General features: G+C 37.3%; 1 protein-coding gene across 3 annotated transcripts in view; it reads right to left on the bottom strand.

Moving 5' to 3' along the window:
* ANKRD17 (ankyrin repeat domain 17) overlaps positions 1-19334 on the bottom strand; it is a 73190-nt gene that overhangs the window by 1046 nt on the left and 52810 nt on the right. For all 3 annotated transcript variants that reach the window (XM_032235131.1, XM_032235133.1, XM_032235134.1), the window contains 11 exons: positions 19136-19231; positions 17760-17876; positions 14004-14178; positions 12136-12583; positions 10600-10755; positions 7912-8061; positions 5740-7406; positions 2308-2505; positions 1607-1858; positions 776-948; positions 204-368 (listed from right to left, as the gene is read on the bottom strand). In XM_032235131.1, the coding sequence (XP_032091022.1) occupies positions 204-368; positions 776-948; positions 1607-1858; positions 2308-2505; positions 5740-7406; positions 7912-8061; positions 10600-10755; positions 12136-12583; positions 14004-14178; positions 17760-17876; positions 19136-19231 (3597 nt within the window). The remainder of the gene's footprint in view (positions 1-203; positions 369-775; positions 949-1606; positions 1859-2307; positions 2506-5739; positions 7407-7911; positions 8062-10599; positions 10756-12135; positions 12584-14003; positions 14179-17759; positions 17877-19135; positions 19232-19334) is intronic.

The raw sequence follows: 19334 nt of genomic DNA, 5'->3' as shown, positions 1-19334 counted from the left end.
TTGTTGGTATAATTATATAAATATTGTTTGGGCAATATATATGTCACATGCAAATGTCATCCAAAATCTGTCATTGGAATACTATTAACTATACAAATTACTGAGACACATAAACAAAGAGAATAATAAAGCTTCTCTTTTGTCCAGTACTGAAGGGGGACATTTGTCCATAAATACTAATCTAAAATATCCTTTATACTTACAGTCTGGGGGCCATTAGTCTCTGCAGAATTTGAAACCATCTTTATCAATGAATTCCAAGTTGGGTCACCAGCATGAGGGCCATTGAAAATGGGCCCACCAGTACCATCTGCTATGGGTGCAACAGGAGGAATCATTGCATTCCCATACACTGAAAAGGGCATGCCCTGTCAAAAATAGAATAATGAATTATTTTATTCATGTCTTCCCAGAGCCAAAAAAGTTATTGTATTCCTGGTTTTAGAAATATGCATATTTCAAGAGTAGTTTGTATTATCAACTGTGTGCAATCTAATCATCTTAATTTATATTACATGTGCTAAAACATGAGAATTCCTAAGTTAATGTTTCCCAATTTTGCAATTGGGACAGAATACAAAAATTAAAAATAGATATATCCATATGTGAAAATATTTTATAAAATTACTTTTCGATACATGTAAGAAAGAGTTTAATATTAACAAAGTAATTGGTATATACTCATTTCCTAGCTATTTAGGATTTAAACAACGTTTAAACAGGAAAAACCATTTAAGTAACAAAAACATGGCCAATCATCTAAATGTTAGGTTACCCCAACTTTAGGGAAGTCCATGTATCCTGCAGGAATGTGCTGATGGAATGTACCAGGAGTTACAATTCCTGTGCTCTCTCTCTCCATTGCTTGATGTGAGAATACTCCTGGATCAGACATTGGCCTGTGAATCATATGGTTTCCCATTCCACTGTGACACCAATCTACTTTATCTATAAAGAAAGAAAAAGTATAACTATTAAGATATTTATCTTATCACTTGGTTTCTAATATAATCTATATTGTGATCTAAAAACTAAAGAAAAAGGAACTCTATGGTGCAGCTGGAACAATCTGGAGCTGAACACTCTTAAAACTGTAGAGATAATAGGGGATTTTAGGAGAAGCTCTTCTATTTTATAACTTCTCACAATATTAGGTATTACAGTATCAATAGCGGAGATCTTCAAGTTTCTGGGTTCTATAATCTCCCAGGACTTGAAATGGACACCTAATATTAAACCATCATTAAGAAGGTGTAAATGTGTTTTTTGAGGAATCTACTTGCCTCGGAGTTCTGCTTTTGATGGATGCGTTACTCAGAACGCTGACAGAAGGCACAACAATTGGCTAGTGTATTTGTATGTACACTGAGAGCTTATGCACCAGAGACAAATTCCTTGTTTGCCCAATCACACTTGGGCAATAAAGAATTCTATTCTATTCTAATAAACTTGTAATGACATTAATTAGCTATTTAATATGGAGATACCAGAAAATTAACACTAGCATTTTTGGGAGAAGCTTCTATTTTAACATTTAAATTATTCATTTTTTTACATTTTGTTTAAATAATACATTATTGGAAGACGAGTAGAAGACAATACATACCACCTTGATTTCCTCCTAGTCCTTCAAAAGACCATATACCACTGGGACCAACTGGAGCAGCTAAGTTACTCCCTATAACAGCAGGTGTAGATGTTCCTGTTTGCCTAATACGTGCAGAACGCTCTGTTCCAATTGGAACAGGAACCTTCCTGTCTTGAGACATATTGCTGGGCTTTTCTGACCCGATGGAAACAGCTGAAGGGGTTGGAGAGGGTGCTCTCACTCCAGCAGTCATTGGTTGAGCAGATGGTTCTAAAAGCAAATACATATGAAGAATGAATTTGCTGTGAATATTTCAAGACAACAACCTTTCTTCCCAATACTTATTTTTATCCCAGACTCATTAAATGAGTAACATGAATTAAACATTAAATAATAACAACTGCAAGCAGACAAATTCTGACACCAGAGACTTGATATAACTCTGAAGTAACAACTTGTAATTTTAATAACATGCTATCTAGGGCAAATATACAGAGAATAATCATTGGAGACACTTCTGTCTTTTGCAAATGTACAATCATGATTCTAGAGTTCAGCTTACTTGAATAAAATAACTAAAAACATTTCTTGGGTTGTTATTAAAACTTAACTGCAGCTATTATCAATTAGCTTTATTCTACTCTTCTCTAAGATAAGAAATCTGCCAGGAACCTTAATATATTTGATTATCCTATTAAAGAATGCCCCAAAATTCTCACCGTTTGATGCAGAGGAACACGGAGGCAGTAAGTTGAGTGGGGAAAAATGCTGTCTATTAAAATTAGCAGCCGTTGGTGCTCCACCATGAGCAGTTCCTGATGCATATACTTGGCCACTTGCAAGATTTGAGGTAAAGTTACCCAAATGTGCAGAAGAAGGTGTAACAGAACCATAAGGTGAATCCAGACCAACAATACCTGTAAAATTATGTGCAAAACATCACTTTCGAGGAGGAACAATGGTGCATGAATGCTGGTATTGGCATAAAACACAATTTTATATATATATATGTGTGTGTGTGTGTGTGTGTGTGTGTGTGTGTGTGTTTTTATTTGTGCTGATAAATAAACACAAATATAACAAAGGCAACAGTAAAAATATTGGGTTTCTGTCGTGATGGACTCTTGTGACGAGTCGATAGACAGATGATGGAAGCAGTTAGCTTCCTCCCATAATTGGGGCTTACCAGGGGTTGTAAAAAATCTTTTTTATATATATATATATATATATATATATATATATATATATATATATATATATATATCTGTATGAATTTTTTTACTTTGAATTTTATATATACCAATAAATCAGTTTATCCACTTGTATCACGAGGAAGATCACATGATCTTTCTACTTCTTATCAAAATATGCTAGTAATCAACAATTGAATCAGATTTCATTTTCTAAAACCTCTAAGCAAATATATCTTTTCCTTGCAAACTGATGAATCATAGTACAGAACAGTGTTAATTTTAGTTGTTAAATTGGGGCTAGGAATGTTTTAAAAGTGAATATTTGCTGGTTTAGATAGAATTTAGCATTAGCAAAAACCTGAATTTTCTCAAATTTCCCAAAACATTATTATCGGAATGAATTTTATTATGTTTATGTTCTGGATGATGTCTGATCATATACTGTTGAATATTTAGTATTGTTAGGTTTGGGTTTTTTTTGTTTTTTTTTGCTGCTACTGCTTCCAAACAAATTTACTTGCATTTTTTAAAACATCCATGCTATTTTTATTTGTTTTATTGTATACAAGAATATGTTAAGTCATACATCAAAAACAAAGTTTCTGCGCTATGGATGTTAACTGTTCAAATTAGTTTCGACAAGAAGCACAACAAGGAACATCAGCACTACATTTATTATAAGGTTACTTACACAGAAACGTGGAAGGCTGACTAAAAGTATTACTCCCCTCTTCTCTAGGAAGGTTCATTTCTGAAACCTTTTCTATTCCCCCCCCCCCCCATTTGTGAACTGGTCTGCACAAGACCATTGTTTGCGATGTGACTTTTCCTCTATCTTCCAAGGTCATTCCTACATACCATAACAATAGAATAAGAAATTGTGGATGCAATTTATTTGTGTTGATTTCAACTTACTTCCTGGAAAATTGGATTTTTTTTTAGGGTTACCAATAATTTTGGCCATGCCTCTACTAACATCTCCCTGAAACATGTAATTCAATCATCAATGACATCATAATTAGAAGATATCAAACTACTGTGTTTTCCCCAAACTATGACTTACCCAGAAAGTAAGCCCTCCTGATGGACAATATGAGGCCTACCCCAAAAATAACCCCAAGCAAAGGGGGTGGGGGTGGTCAGTCCAGGAGACAGCCCGTCCCTTTCCCGTCACCTCAGCCCCTTAACCACGGCCCACGGATCAGCTGATCCAGTGAGCGCCAGGAGTTCCCATTTAAGGATGAAGCCTATTCCTGTAATGGAAGATGACTTCACTCAGCAGCCACATATGGATGTTAAACAGAACAGATGGCAATCCATCAACCAGGCGCTTCAGGCTTGACCTCTTCTCCTCTGACATGGAGAAAGGAGAACTGCAGCACCATGTCTATCATTTTCAACCCCCATGGTTTGAAAATGGTTTCTGGTTAACTTTCTGTTTGAGAAAGTTAAAAATGATGGTATCAAAGGCTGCTGAGAAATCAAGGTGAACCAGGATGTATGCACTACTCCCATACTGGCTCTGTGACAGTGAAGTCAATGCTATCCCTGTACAACACCTGACCTGAAACTAGTTTAAAATGGATCCAGATCATCTATTTCCTCTGAAGTCATCTGAAGCTACTACCATTCTCAATCACTTTTCTTAAAAAGTCAGAGACTTTTAAGTGTAAATTGTCCAGAATAGCTGGGATCAGTAATGGCTTCTTGAGGTGAGGTACACTATTGCCCTTATATGGCAAATTGAACCATCTCCTCCCTCAAGGATGATTTCATCACCAATCAGGAAGGATATGGATCTAATAAACTGGTAGCTAGATTAACAATCCCATGGGCCCTGTGAACTTCCTTAATAGTCAGAGGATCAAACCATTTCCAGTTAATAAGACAGGACATTGAGCTTCAGTCAATCTAACTACACATGCTGAGTCCAAATCTAATTCAGTATATATCCAAGTGATTTTATTTATCGGGTGTCTAGTACATTCCTATGTAGACTTGTAGATGTCCCCCCCTCCTCCAATGGTCACTTTAAACCAAGTTACTAGCCGGTTATCTAGAGATGCAATATGAGTAGAAGAGTAATTATTTCTACCACTCTTATCATCATAATGTAATCTTTAATGTTAGATGTCAAATGGAACACACTTCACCCTTTTTTTCCAATGGCTGTCTAGGCATCTGCTCTGTTAGTTTATTTCCCAGAACTCCTTGGGAAACCAGGCTCACCCAAGATCAATAAATAGGAAAAGCCACTAAAAATCAATCACATATAGGATCCCTGACAGATGAGCTAAGGTCTCAATCAACTGGCCCACCAAATCCCAGAAAAAATCTCAGGTTCTCTCTGAATCCATCAGGATCATTAGTTCCATGGGGGGTGGACTGATCTATTGGTTCAAACAAGTGAGATCAATCTATATTATCCCTAATGCTTTGTCGATATCACTAAGTTTTTTTTTTTCAAATTGCCTGTATAGCTGTGAGATCTCATAATGTTTCAAACTGCATTTTTCATAAATCTGATTATAATTACTATGTCTTACTGTCTGATAAGCGTTTAGCTAAAGAATTTTACAATATTATTCATGCATTTTGGCTGTTAAAAACAGCATGACTGTTAGGTGAAATCTTTCTGGGAAAATAAACATTCAAAAATATAACTTAGTGATCAATAATAATTAACTTTTTTAAAGATTAGCATATTATAATCCATCTAAGATGAGTGAACAGATAAAATCCTTTTGCAGTTACATTTATGTCACGTTCCCTTTTATAGCTAAACCTTTTATAAAGTGAGCTTGCTTAGTTGCATGCACAGCTAGAATATGATCCTATTATTCAGGAGATAGATAAGATTTTACACCAATCAGACTGTAGTTCTTGACACCCAAAAACAAAACACTAGAGAGTAATACTGCACATATGAAATGAAAAAGAGATAGATCTTCTATTTACCTGAGGGATTTGGAGCTGGTCTCTGCAGTGGGGGTCTAAACCCTGGGGCTTTGGAAGTATCTAATTGATGTAATGGATCTGTATTTGACAGAAATGAAGACTTTCCAGACAAAATAGATTCCGGCGTTGCCTGAGATGACAAGACAGAACCACCCCAGAATGCATGAGCTGAAGGGGGATTATTCTCAAATAGTGTGCTAAATGGTCCAAATGGTAAAGCAGCACTGAAATTGGTGGCCATGGATTTATTTGTGGGATGGACTGAATTTTGAGAAACACTCTGAGTAGTTAAAGTAGAAGGAATTTGCACTGAAGAAGGAACACTATGGGGTCTTTTTATGTGACTGATATTAAGGACTGGAACTGTAGAATTCTGAAGAGGAGCTGAATTCTTGTGCACAGGATTGGTTCCATGGGAAGATAGCCTGACAGAGGAATTTTCTATTTTAGTTGGTGCAGAAGACTGAATAGATCCTACTGATGCCTGAGGCAAAAGATAATTTGCTGGAGAATTTATTGAAGCATTAGCAGGAGTAACTATTGGGGCAGAAGAGCTCACTGCTGTTAAATTTGGAGGTACAACCATACGAGGATCTTGTATTGGAACCTGAGGCTGTAAAGATGATCTTGCTTCTTGAGAAAGAGGCCCAAGAGACTGTGGCTGACCCAGATGTTCTGAAGGAATGCCAACAGAATTACTATTTGACTGTCTGTTATTGGCCAAATTTACCGCTTCCACAACCGATGAATTGCCTACTTCCTGGTCAGAAGATAACACCCTTTTGCTTGGAGAATTTCTTGTACATTCTGAAGGACTATTCCTAGAAATCTTTGCTGACTGGGCCGGTGGGGAAGGGGAAGAAGTGGATGAACCTGGATATTGCTCTTTGGCTGTAGGAAAAGGATATATGGCATTTGTTGTTGTTGTGCTGTTGTTGCTTGCTGTGGTTGAAATTGTTGTGGTAGTGCTGGATGTTTTCACCACAGTGACAAATAGTTGCCTTCTCACTGAGGGAGAATTGGGACAGCCATTTGCAGAAGAAACAGGCACAGTAGACACCACCGAGCTTGTGGTAGCTGTTGAACTAGAAGTCAAGGAACCCACAGAATTCACTTGACAACCACTGCTGTTTTGATTGTTATGGCGAGGCACGGTGTGAGACTTAGATGAGTTAGTTGCTCTTGCAGGGCTCAGAGGTCTAACAGGGAAAGGACCCCAAGTGGATTGAGCTGGTGGGAAAGTTCCTCCGAAATGAGTCATGGGCAACCTGGGTGGGCGAATCTGCTGGAAAGTCTGAGCAGCAAGCAATGCATGTGCAAATTGGGGAGGAGGATAGGCTAATGGTAGAGAAACTGGAAATCCAGGCCTAACACTGTTCATGGGATTCTTCACTGCTTTATGGGTACATGCTGATGAAATTGCAGGCACAGAGACTGCTGTAGCAATCTGAGATGATGATGATGATACTGCTACAGTGGTGACTTTGTTCCCAGCTACGGAACTGTGAACTGTTGTAGTGGTGGCATGTGATGATGTTCCTGTTTTGGGATAGGCTGAAGAATTTTTCAAACGATTCTTTGGAATGAGCTCATCAATTTCTTTATCTGGATCTTTAATCAGAGCATTTATAAGATGTGTTGCTTGTCGTGTTGATTCTGTGCCTCCCCTATAACAAATGTATGAGGACAGTTTTTTTTAAAAAAAATCAGATATTTAAAGAAGGGCAATTTAATTACTTTATGGCAACATTTATGCTATGATTCCCTGTAATAGTGAACTCAAATGTTTGAATGCTAACCAGACTTGAACCAAAAAAAATCAATTATAAATAAAATTATGCTCATATAAATTCTAGACACATTGAAGTACAATACAGAAAAAGGTTCTTAATCTCAGAAAAAACACAGGGAAAAATGAAAAGCTAGATTTAAGGAAAAATGTGGGAATGAAATGTGCTCCCTGGATCTCTCATATCTTACAGGAAAGCACAGATACTTATCAAACTAGAATTCTTAACAGGAGGTTTCCAATGAGAAGGTAAGAATATACTGTAATATTTTTTGGCTAAAATTTGTCCATTAACAAGGGCCCACCTGAGGCTTTTAGCAACTAAGTACAGAAATAAGACCAAATAAATTATTAGAAATGAAATAAGTAGTGCCTTGGTTTACCTTATTGTTATGATTCTGTCTCCTGTTTTATCTTTCTGTTTATCAATATCTATGTGTGCTCCTGTAAATTCTCTAATAGCATTGATGTTACAACCACCTCTTCCAATTACTCTGGAAATAACAGTTGATGGAACAGAAACCTTCTTTGATCTAAAAACAAATGAACAAGAACAGTAATTTCAACAGTAAATTTAAAATACTATAAAGCAGGATTGTTTTGTTTCAAAAAATGTAGTCTGATATGAAGGCCATGGTATAAAATTACTGATATTTTAAGTCAAAGATGATTATTTAGAAAGTTGGAAAGGCATTTGTACACTACAGAATTTCTGATCTGCTCCTAAGTGCAAAGATATACCATGCTATTCCCTTAATACTGAGAATGTGTTTCATGAGAAAGTACTTGAATAGTCACTCACTATTTCCTTACTGAGTCAGCAACATTGTGTTGAATGTCCCAAAGGTGCTTTTTCAAGAGGCAACTGGACTTTCTGGTTTTTCTTTGAAGATGTTTAACTTCTCATCCAAGAAGCTTCTTCAGCTCTGCCTGGATGGTGGGGGATTTATAGTCCTTGCTGACAGCTGGTCCTTTGCATTATTTTAGAGAGTCACCGAGGCCACCTGGAGGTTTATCTGTGTCATCAGGATCACCTGAATAGCTACAAGTATCTGCAAGGAATATCAAACCTTCCATTGCCCACCATCCAGTCAGAACTGAAGAAGCTTCTTGGATGAGAAGTGAAATGTCTTCAAAGAAAAACAAGAAAGTCTAGTTTCCCCCTTGGGATAACTATGCCTGAGAATCTCCATAGACATTGTGCTGAATGCAGAAAAGGAATAAAATATTAAAGGCATGATGTAAAAAAAAGCACAATGAAACAGAGCAAAAAATAATTTATTTAACCCTCTTTGCATTCAATTCATGTTTCTCCTAACATCCCATTATTTTCATAAAACAATGTCAACCAAATTGTGTTCTTATGTGAAATTAGTTTGCTGTTTTCAACAATCATTTTTTGCAATAGCTCACACATAACTCACCATTGCATCATCTACCAGCATTAGAATGTTACAAATTGTCTAGCCATTTCCCCAGTTTTCTTAAATATTCTACCAAGGTACATAAGTTCATCTACTTGCTCTGGTTTTTCACCATTTATGAATAGTGTGGAAATGTTTAGTCCAATTTCCAAGTCAAACAGTCCCTTTGGTCTTTGATATATTAATTTTCAATTCTATGCTCTTCATTATATCACATAACCTAGCATTCATTGCAAATAATTTAGGTCTTCAGCTAAGGTTAAGGTTAATAATGGCATATACAGCACACTGTTCAGCTTGGGGCATTTTACCAAATGCAGGGGTGAAATTCAGCAGGTTCTGGAGAATCATTAGCAGAAATTTGGGGTAGTTCGGAGAGCCGGCAAATACCACCTCTGGCTGGCCCCAGAGTGGGATGGGAATGGAGTTTTTGCAATATCTTTCACTCTGGAGTGGGGAGGGAATGGGGATTTTGCAGTATCATTTCCTTGCCACGCCCACCAAGCCACACCCACAGAACCGATAGTAAAAAAAGTTGAATTTCATCACTGATCAAATGCCACAAATGTAACCAAAGGCCGATTTTATTCTAGGCATTGTCAGGTTATTCTATGCAAGTTTGGCTCTTTCATTAAGAAACAACCTTGAAAGCCAATATACTGTTACCAGCATCTCGCCAACTAAGAGATATATGCAGAGTATGATGCATATTCAGGAAGTCTTTATTACATATTAGCTGATAACCTAACATTGCCCAGGTATTTATTTATCCTAATCCTGTATTAGACAGAAAAAGAATGAATTATATCTATAGTGTCAAATCAAAGTAATTTTATTTATAGGATGCAGGCACCTCCCCCGACAACTTGCCCTCTTTGCTTGAAGCTAGGGCCCAGGGTGTTGTTGTTTCTTTAAGAACCAAATCCTCTTACCAGAGGGAGTCCCCTTGTGGAGTACTGTGAAGCTGTTACCATGACAATTCCACTCTGCCTTACAGTAGATGCCATTTTAACAGCCTGTACCTTAACAGAACTTGAATCCAAAATGCACACTATTATTGTCAAAAATACTGTGATTTGACACTATAGATATAATACATTCCTTTTCATTTCAGTGGCCCAGGAGTTTCAATGTTATGCTGAACACCCCTCCCCCACAGGCACACACCCCCCCGAGAGGTGTTAGGGGTTTCTTACCCCCACAGTATTTTTTTCCCCAGAGAGTAAGTCATCTATGTACCAAATTTGGTTGAAATGGCTCAAGGCATTCCAGAGTTATGCTGGAACGAACGAACGAACGAACGAACACACACACACACACACACACAAAATCTATATGACATTTTTCATCATTAAAAGAATACATAAGTGTTAGTAAACTTCAAATTAAATTATTAGATTTTTTTTTTAGGTATGAAAGTGATCTAGACAGACAAGAGTCATTACAGAAAATGAATTTGCATTTTGTCTCAGATTGTGAATATATTTTACAGCAATTCTTATGAGAAACTGTTAAACTTAGTATAAGGAATTCATTTACAGTAATATTTCCTAATTTAGCTAGTAGAATTAAGCAATGTTAAAATACATTTTGTAAAGTGGACAGGAAGAAAAATAGAAATTTGCTGTAATACAAAATTTAGCTTGCCTTCTTACAACTTCTTTCCACCCTTCTTCTCTCTTTTGACCACGTTTAGGACTAGCTAAGCTGATTTTTCCATTGGGAGAAGAGAGAGGTGATGGACAAGACTTTGTGCAAGTAGATAAGGAATTAGCAGATACTTCACCAATAACCTCTGACAACCTTTCAAGTAAAATGGGAGAAAGACATAGAAGAAAGAGAAAGAGAGAAAATATCTGTGTTAATCTCTATGATATAAATATTAAAGACAAATAATAAAAGAGAATAAAATATCCTACTGATATCCAGATGTGTTCTCTAATTATGTTGGGATCCAAACCCTTTAAATCTATGACATATTAAAATGACTGATTTTCAATTTCAAAGCACATGTTTATTTAAAACAATTAAAAAAGATACTCAATCAAATATTTCTATACCTATAGAAAAATGGATATTACAGCTATGGTAAAGCAGCAAACAAAATATAAACAAGTTTTAATTTTTCTGTTTAAGGCTTCCTATAAATTGAAATATGCCTTGCACTCAAGAGTCAAAACAAATCCAATAATTTCCATTTAATGAGATGCACAATTTATATACCATTCCTCTCACAAGCAAAATCAATGGGAAAAGCAGCAGGAAGTCGGAAGTCACTATTCCTCCCACTGCTTATTTGTCCATCTATGGTTATATCTATTTAGGTAAGCAAATACTTATTATAAAAGTTCAATGGCTACTATAATTATTTTTCTAGTTATGACATATTCTCTTATTAGATGATCATGGGATGTTGAGAGTAAAATATATGTAGTCTAAATAACATTTATTCTCATCACATCACACTACACTACTTTTCTCTCAAAGATAGTCCAACAGGTCACCTTGTCTACTCTACCTTTAGACTGAAGATATTGTTTGTTAGAAAATATGCTCCTTCAAGGTTCCTCTCAGAAATCCTGAAATGGATGCATACATGAAATAAAAGCTAGAATCCAAATACTGCTTTAACCTACTTGTAACATTTATCAGAATTTTTGTTTCTATGTGGGCAAAGGGAAGCCCATGGGGCTATTCTAGAATAGAACAATGAGCACTTTGTAATGTTTTTTATATCCTTAATTATGTCTCTTCTACATTAACTAATCATCCGTTCCAGGAAGATGGGTTCACACATAGTCTCATTAATCAGTTTTAATTATAACTATCTCTCCTTTGTTAATGTACACACTAAGACTGGGTCTTTGTGAACTGTTTCAACCTCTCTTGCAAATTTCCAAATAGTTTGTCTGATATCTCACTGAAGGTTAAAATGTCATCTGGCCCTTCTTTGCCAAGTTGAAAACCATTTCTTCTTTCTAGGATTCTGAGAATGCACTTAGACTATCCCTAAATAGTTTATTTGGTAGAATGGCAGCAGAACAATTTTAATAAACACTGCACATTATCTATCAATAAAGGAACTAAAGAGAAAGAAAATACAAGCCAATAAAAAATTCAGAGAGCTTAGAGCATAATTAAGATTTATCAATTGTTTTGGCAATAAGACCCACAGAGCCTTACTTGAGTGGAGATTTGCTAGACATTTGTTTTCGCTCTTCTTTTGGGAATGTAACAAGCACTGCTGGCTGCTTCTTGCTGTTCTGATCATTGCTGACTGCTGTGGATGAATTGCTATCACTTTTGTGGCTGTTATTACTATTGCTGCTTTCATCACTACAGCTGGAAATCCTCATGTTGTCACTGTCACCGCTTTCACTTGTACTGCTGCTTTTCGATTCACCATTTATTTTCTCTGATTGAGAGTAGGAGAGTGGAAGCTGATCATCAAACATTATCTGAACTGTATCTTGGTTCATTTTATTTTTCCTGCTTTTTCTCTTAGAATTGCTTGTAGTAACATTATTATTCCTTTTCCCATGGGAACTTGCCAAAGTTGTCCATGTTGCAGATATACCTATAGTGGTTGTTGTGGTAGCACTGGGGGGTTCTGTTGGGACTCCTGGCTCTTCTAATTGAGAAACAAAAGAACATGATTAAAGCCCAAGCAATTCTGAAGTATTTAATCATAGTACTGGTCCACAAATTTCTATGCAAATTATGTATGATCTTAGATCCTATTAGAGTATCTTGTTTCCTAATACATATTTATTAATAAATAAGTTGATGTGTGAACATATAAACATAAATTCCACTTCTAAAAGCTGAGGATGAACACAAACCTAATTTACAAATTACAGAGGAAACAACTGAATTTAGAGTATTAATGGACAAACTTCCTTTACTATATAAAAAGTCCTATTTAACAAACAAAATCTCTTTAAAAATGCATGAGAATATTAAAGATGCACTCAATTTATCAAGTGGGTTTTTAGATTGTATTAACGTTAATCTCTAGAACAATTCCAAAAAGCAATTTTCTTCATCAGTTCTTAGCACAAATCACTTTAATATTTTCAATTATGAAAAATAGAAATGTGTATAACAGATTTATGATTTATAAGCACAAACTTAAAAGGCACAGGGTAAGAATATATATTTTGATCAGATTTCTATAAATTTATAGTATGGAGTTTGCTTTAATTCAATACTTTATTAATTAATAATTGATTTAATTTAATGTGGATCATAGGATTTAATTTAAAATAAGCAATTTGTTACTTAACTAATCTTAAGAGTAGATGTCCAATATTTTGAAAAGAATAAAGGGCTTTAAATCAAAAGGCATGGTAACTCTAATGTTACAGTTACCACCTTCTTCCTTTATACAGATCACTAAATCCTCTTCATCCTCTAAAGCTTTTAAGTCTCAAAATGCCTATAAGCACTGTAGCCTATGAAGACTCCTGCAGATGGATATTGATAAATCTCATGAGATTCTTCATAAAGCTTGCAATATTTTGGGATGGAAAAGTAAAAGAAACCCTGTGGAATCTGATGTTTTGCTGGCTGTTTCAAACTAACTGTCAGCCTCTGCTTTGCTGTTGCTTCGGCTGCCATGAAACGGGGAGGGAGGGCATGGCATTTGGGAGGGGTTACTAATTGTGCTGGAGGAAGGTTCTGGAGCTCAGCTGCCTGTCGGACTACGCATGTGTAGGAGATTCCCACCAGGACTAACGGCACTGGGGATGCCTTTTGAAGTTATCTCACACCTGACACTTGGGAGAATTATGATTGGACTGTAACTGTGATGCCAAGGGGTGGGGAATGGGTTATTCTATATCTCAATCGCTTTCGCACCTAAATAATCAGTCTTCGCTTCGCTATGCCTTTAATCATTTATAATTAGTAAAAGTACACTTGATTTCTACTCACGGAGTCTCGTGGTCTTCTTTCCTAATTATCTAATGGAGAGGTTCTGACACTAACTTTATGTGGCATCTATACCAGGCAACCCCAACAATAGTCATGAGCAGTGCTGTAATATATACCTTCAGCTTTTAGTTTTTTTTCCTTTTCTTGAGCAGCTTGTAATTCACAATTTTCTTTGTTTTTTGCCTCAATTTCTTCTAGCTTTCTCCTCTGCTCCTCTTTTTTCTTTCTTCTTTTTTCTTTTCTTTTCTCTCTTTTAGCAGCTAGTGCCAATCGTCTACTTTCTTCCCTTAACTACAAATTAGATTAGAAAGGTGTTCAAAAGAACTGTCAAAAAAGAGAACTTTTTTGAACAGATAATACTGGTTCAGAGCTTAAAACAGAGATAATAAGAAACATACATACGTATACCCATTTCAATAGCTTTCAATTATTATTCAATATAGATTACCTATGTAGTACCTAATATTCAAATTAGGTGTGTAAGCTGAGAAAGATAGATAAGCTGAAAAAGTAGGGAAGGAGAAAGTGTGGACCTTCCTTGCCACAAAGCTTCACAATAAACACAGCATAAGAGCAGCCACACATGTTGGTCAGTAGGGCGCCCGCCACGACTGAGAAGTGTCCCGGGAGCAGCAGGGACAACAGGCAGGGCGGGTGGAGGGTAGGGAGCAATAAGATCTTGGCCGACAGGCACCGCAAGGGCAGCAGCCAGAACTGAGGTCAGACAGGGCAGCAGCTGCATGGACAATGCAGGGAGCTGCTCATGCCACCGCCCATCAGCCTGGCTGAAGAGCAGCCTGCCCGGGCACCACCAGTCCCCCAGCAGGTGCAGCAGGCCCAGCAGTCAGGCGCCCTGGCCAGTGATGGTGGCGGCTTCTGAAATCAATCTGGGGAAGAATGGACTGCCTCTTTTTTTTCAGTGCCTTCTGCAGTTGCTGAAAGAGCCAAGAGGCAAATTACTTGTGAAGAAAAGAAGGTTAAGGAGAGTGAAGAAATCTTCCTCACCTCATAGACGCCCCACGACATGAGCAACATCAGATGGCCACACCCACCACTGATGATGCTTTTAACTAGGGCTTATTCTCAGAGTAGGGCTTATGTTGCGAGTAGCATGAAAAATCGAGCTAGGTCTTATTTTTGGGGAAATGGGGTAATATGCAAAACAAGTCTTCAGAAAAAAAGAACTGAAATGGAAGTAATAAATGTTAGAGGGTACAGTTAGATTGGGTGGCAGCACCTTGATGTTTATTGATAGAAATTCATGCTTTTTTGTAACATTTTTAAGGGTGCCTGCCAGTTAAAGTTAAATCACTGGTTGTAGTTGCAGAGCACTAGGGATTGCTGGGACAGCAAGGAATTGCTCACAATGAGCTGCAGAGAACTGGAACTTCATCCAACAGAACAAGCTACTGGCCCACATGCCATTACTTACTCTGAGAGCTGAGCAAGTATAGTTTTAAAAACATCAATAGCAGATTAAGGTAAGTTAGAAAGTATTCCTGATTTCTTCAACTTAACTCTATAATGCTTAATGGTTGGGATTGCTGGTAGTAGTTGTTCTAGGGCAATTCTTTATTGGCCAGGGTTGAGAATGTCTCAATTAGCCTAGGTAAAAGGAAATAGCTATGTAAAATCCAGGCCAGTATGGTAAATAAGGAACTTTTTGAATATACTCTGTGAAGTTATTAATTTTGAGAGCTGACCAGAAGTGTGCATCTGAGTAAAAGTGTAGTTTTAAAATCATCAGTAGTTTGAAAAAGTAGTTCATCCTTGATAAGTGTTTGTGAGGTTTCAATTTTATTTTTAGAAAATCTCATTTAATTCAGTGTAATATTTGTTTTGTACCTATTTTTGTGTTACTTAAGTTTGTATATAAACTATTTGTATGCAGATTGCTAGTTTACATGGACAGATCGCTTATCTAGAGACTTTAGTCTGCACTCTTTTGGCTGAAATTAGATGGCTGACTCAACTGGTATGTGTCATATGTGATGGCTGCCATTCTGCTAAGCTACGGATTGCAAGCTGATGATTCTATTGGGCTACTTGCATCTACAAAGACCATGCAGAAGTAAGGCAGTATGGACAACTGTGTGATCTGGCAGGGTGAGAGATGTGGACCATAAACAGGATGTTTTTGATATGTCCCTCCAAAGTAATTATAGTGCCCCTGCTGAACTTAATAGGATACTAAGATAACAGGTTCAGTCATTTGTGATGTTGATGACTCAACTGGAGAGGGGATTGTACTCTGTGAGGGGAGGGGGAGGGGATTGTACTCTGTGAGGAAGATGACCTAGCTAGGCAAAAATCTGTATCAGGTATTATAAATAAGCCATGTCTGGTAAATAGGATATCTAAAAAAAGAAGTCATTTTCTGGCTGGTAACTCAATTATAACAAATGTCTATTTAGAAAATGATGTGGAGGTACTGAAGGACGTGAGGTATCTGCCTGGTGCTACTGCCAGCAGAGAAAAAAGATGCATTGTTAAGATTGTCAATAATGATAGTAAGGATTGTGATGTTGATGTCATTGTGCAACTTGGCATTAATGATCCGTCCAAAAAAAGATGTGTTTTCTGTGTAGAAGGATTTTCAGAATTTGGGGCAGGAACTTAGTAAGGTAAGCTGTAATTTTACTTTTTTAGGTTTTAACTGCATATAAGGAGCAAAAAAGAAACTGTCCACATATAGTGGAGTTCATATTTCTGCTGACTATTGGCTGCTGGAAGTTTGGCAGTTCAAATCTCAGTAATTCATGGTTGACTCAGCCCTTCATCCTTCCAATGTCAGTAAAATGAGGATCCAGATTGTTGGGGACATTATGCTGACTCTGTAAAACTGCTTAGAGAGGGATGTAAAGCATTGTGAAGCAGTATATAAGTCTAAGTGTATATAAGTCTATTTTTTCTGCTGATGATTATAAAGTTGTATAATAGAGTTGACCTTCCTGAGGGTATTCGTAACATGGAAATGATTTGGCATTGCTGGAAAATCGGTCAAAAATATGAAGACTGCACTTCAATGTTTCTAAGTGTAAGATGATGCACTTGGGGAAAAAGAAACCTGTACTGTACCCCCAATACAGTGTTACACAGAACAAGAGAAGAAAAAGATTCAGGTGTGCTCATAGTTCAGGTGTGCAAAATGAATTTAACAGTGTGGCCAGGCAGTTGTGAAGGCAAAGACAATTCTGGGATGTACTGCTTGCGGGGAAGCAGCAGGAAAAAGGAGTTCCTGATCCTGCTACATAGGGATGTAGTTAGACCCCGTTTGGAATGCCATCTCCTATTCTGAAGACCTCCCATAAAAAAGATATTGATAAGATTGTACGAGTCCAGAGATGGGCAACAAAAATGGTGCAAGGTCAGGAGGACAAAATGTATCAGAAGAGACTGGAGGACAGAAGGGAAAGGGGAGGGGGAACATGACTGAAACCTTTAATATATTAAGAATATGAATAAGGTTCTAGGAGGCCGTATTTCAATGTTAAGCAAAAGTCAATAACACAGGGCATACCATCAAACTGACAGGAGGACAGTTCAAAAGTAATATAAAGTAATGCAAAGTAAAGAAAATATTGCTTCAAAGAAAGAATAGTGGAAGCTTGGAACCAACTTCCAGGGAAGATAGTGGGTCAATCATCAGTTACTGAGTTTAAACATGCTTGGGATAAACATATGTCTGACTTTCATCAAAAATTAAAAATACATAAATAAGAAAAAAAACCAATTAAATAAATAAACAAAAACAAACAAAAAACTAAAAGGGCAAACTAGGTGGACCACCGGTTCATTCTCTGCAATCAGTTTCTATCACTGTTAGTTGTTCCAAATCTAAATACGAACTTTTCAGAAAAGAGTTTACTTACCTTTTCCAGATCCAACTCTTCCAAAAGAATGCTTGCATTTTTGTTTGCTTCTGCAGCCTGTCTGTCTTTGGCTTGAACAATTGATTCTATACATAGATGGCACTTCTTCAACATTTCCTAAAATAGGAAAGGAGAAGGAGAAGGAGAAAGAGGAGGAATGAGCACCAATTATTTGACCAATACAGCACACAATGACATGAAGTGGAATAAGTTCATGGTACAAGCTTTCCAAAGATTTGAGAAAATTAAAATATTCAAGTAACCAATGAAAAGAAGTTAATTTAGTACCGTAACTGATGATATAATTTTCAGGTAATCTTTATTAAGATAAAGAATATATACACATATTTCATTGATGAGTCCTTGGTGCTCTCTGAGCTTATTTTCTTATAGAAGTTTCATTACCCCAACTCGGGTGTCAGCCACTCACAGCTCCGGAGCTACAAGTGGCTCTTTGATCCCTCTCATGTGGCTCCCTGCAGACCTGGTCACGCAACCTGCTCTCTGCCCTGAGACACTGGTCCAACCCGGCCATGGCCAACGCCAACCTCGCTAACATGAGGGCTGGTGGGGTGGGAATGAGATCCGGGAAGAGGGTACGACGGATAGGCCCACAGCTGAGAAGCAAGCACGAGCCACAGTGGCGGCTTTCCCGAAGATGACCCTCCTCCTCCTCCTCAGACAATCCCCTGGCCATCTGTTGCAGGGCCTGGAGGGTGCACACGAGCAGGGATACCATCCTCAAGCAAGCGGCCGGGCTCGGCCAAAGCGCAGCAAAGGCGTGCAGAGCAGGCAAGTTGACCAGCTGACAGGCGAGCATCTTTGGGGAGGGAAATCCAGCTTTGTCAGAGCCTGATCCCTGGGGTGGATGTACAGAGTTTGCCAGGGCCCGCCCCCTGCAGAGGGTATCTAAGCTCGTGTGTGAGAGAGGGTATCCTCGCTCGTGCGTGCACGCGAGAGAGAAAGAAATGAGAGAGAAAAGGGAAGAAAAAGAGAAATGAGAAAATGATGAAGGGAGAGAATGAGAGAGAGTGAAAAAAGGGGGAAACAAATGATAGAGAAGGAGGAAAGGAAGAACAGAAGAAAGGAATGAAGGAAGGAAAGAAAGAAAGAAAGAGAGAAAAACCATGCTATGTTGGCAAATATGAAACAGAACTTGGCAAGATACTACATCCTTATATTTTGTGTATACAAGAATGAATTATTATTTACTGTTATTTATTTTTTACTTATTATTTACATTCTACAACTATAAATGAATTAGAACTCTAAGGCCACAGAAAATGCTAGGACTGAGTTGAGCAGAGTTTTCAAATACCATAGTAAAATATATTTTTGTTTAATATTTTGAATATGAAAGAAAAAATAACTCTTACCTTGTCAGTGACTGTTGCTATGTATCGCATACATTCGGAATCTGATGGAAATTGGTTGACTTCTTTCACTAGATAGCGTACAACTTTCACATGACCCTAAGAAACAAATTTTCAACATTGATGAATATTTAAAGACATGAAAAATGAATTTTAAAATTATATGACAGTTCACTAAAACATCTTCCTGCTACAAACTTAT

This window comes from Thamnophis elegans, chromosome Z (assembly GCF_009769535.1).
Source record: "Thamnophis elegans isolate rThaEle1 chromosome Z, rThaEle1.pri, whole genome shotgun sequence".
Classification (NCBI taxonomy): Eukaryota; Metazoa; Chordata; class Lepidosauria; order Squamata; family Colubridae; genus Thamnophis; species Thamnophis elegans.
This window is presented reverse-complemented; position numbering and strand designations above follow the sequence as displayed.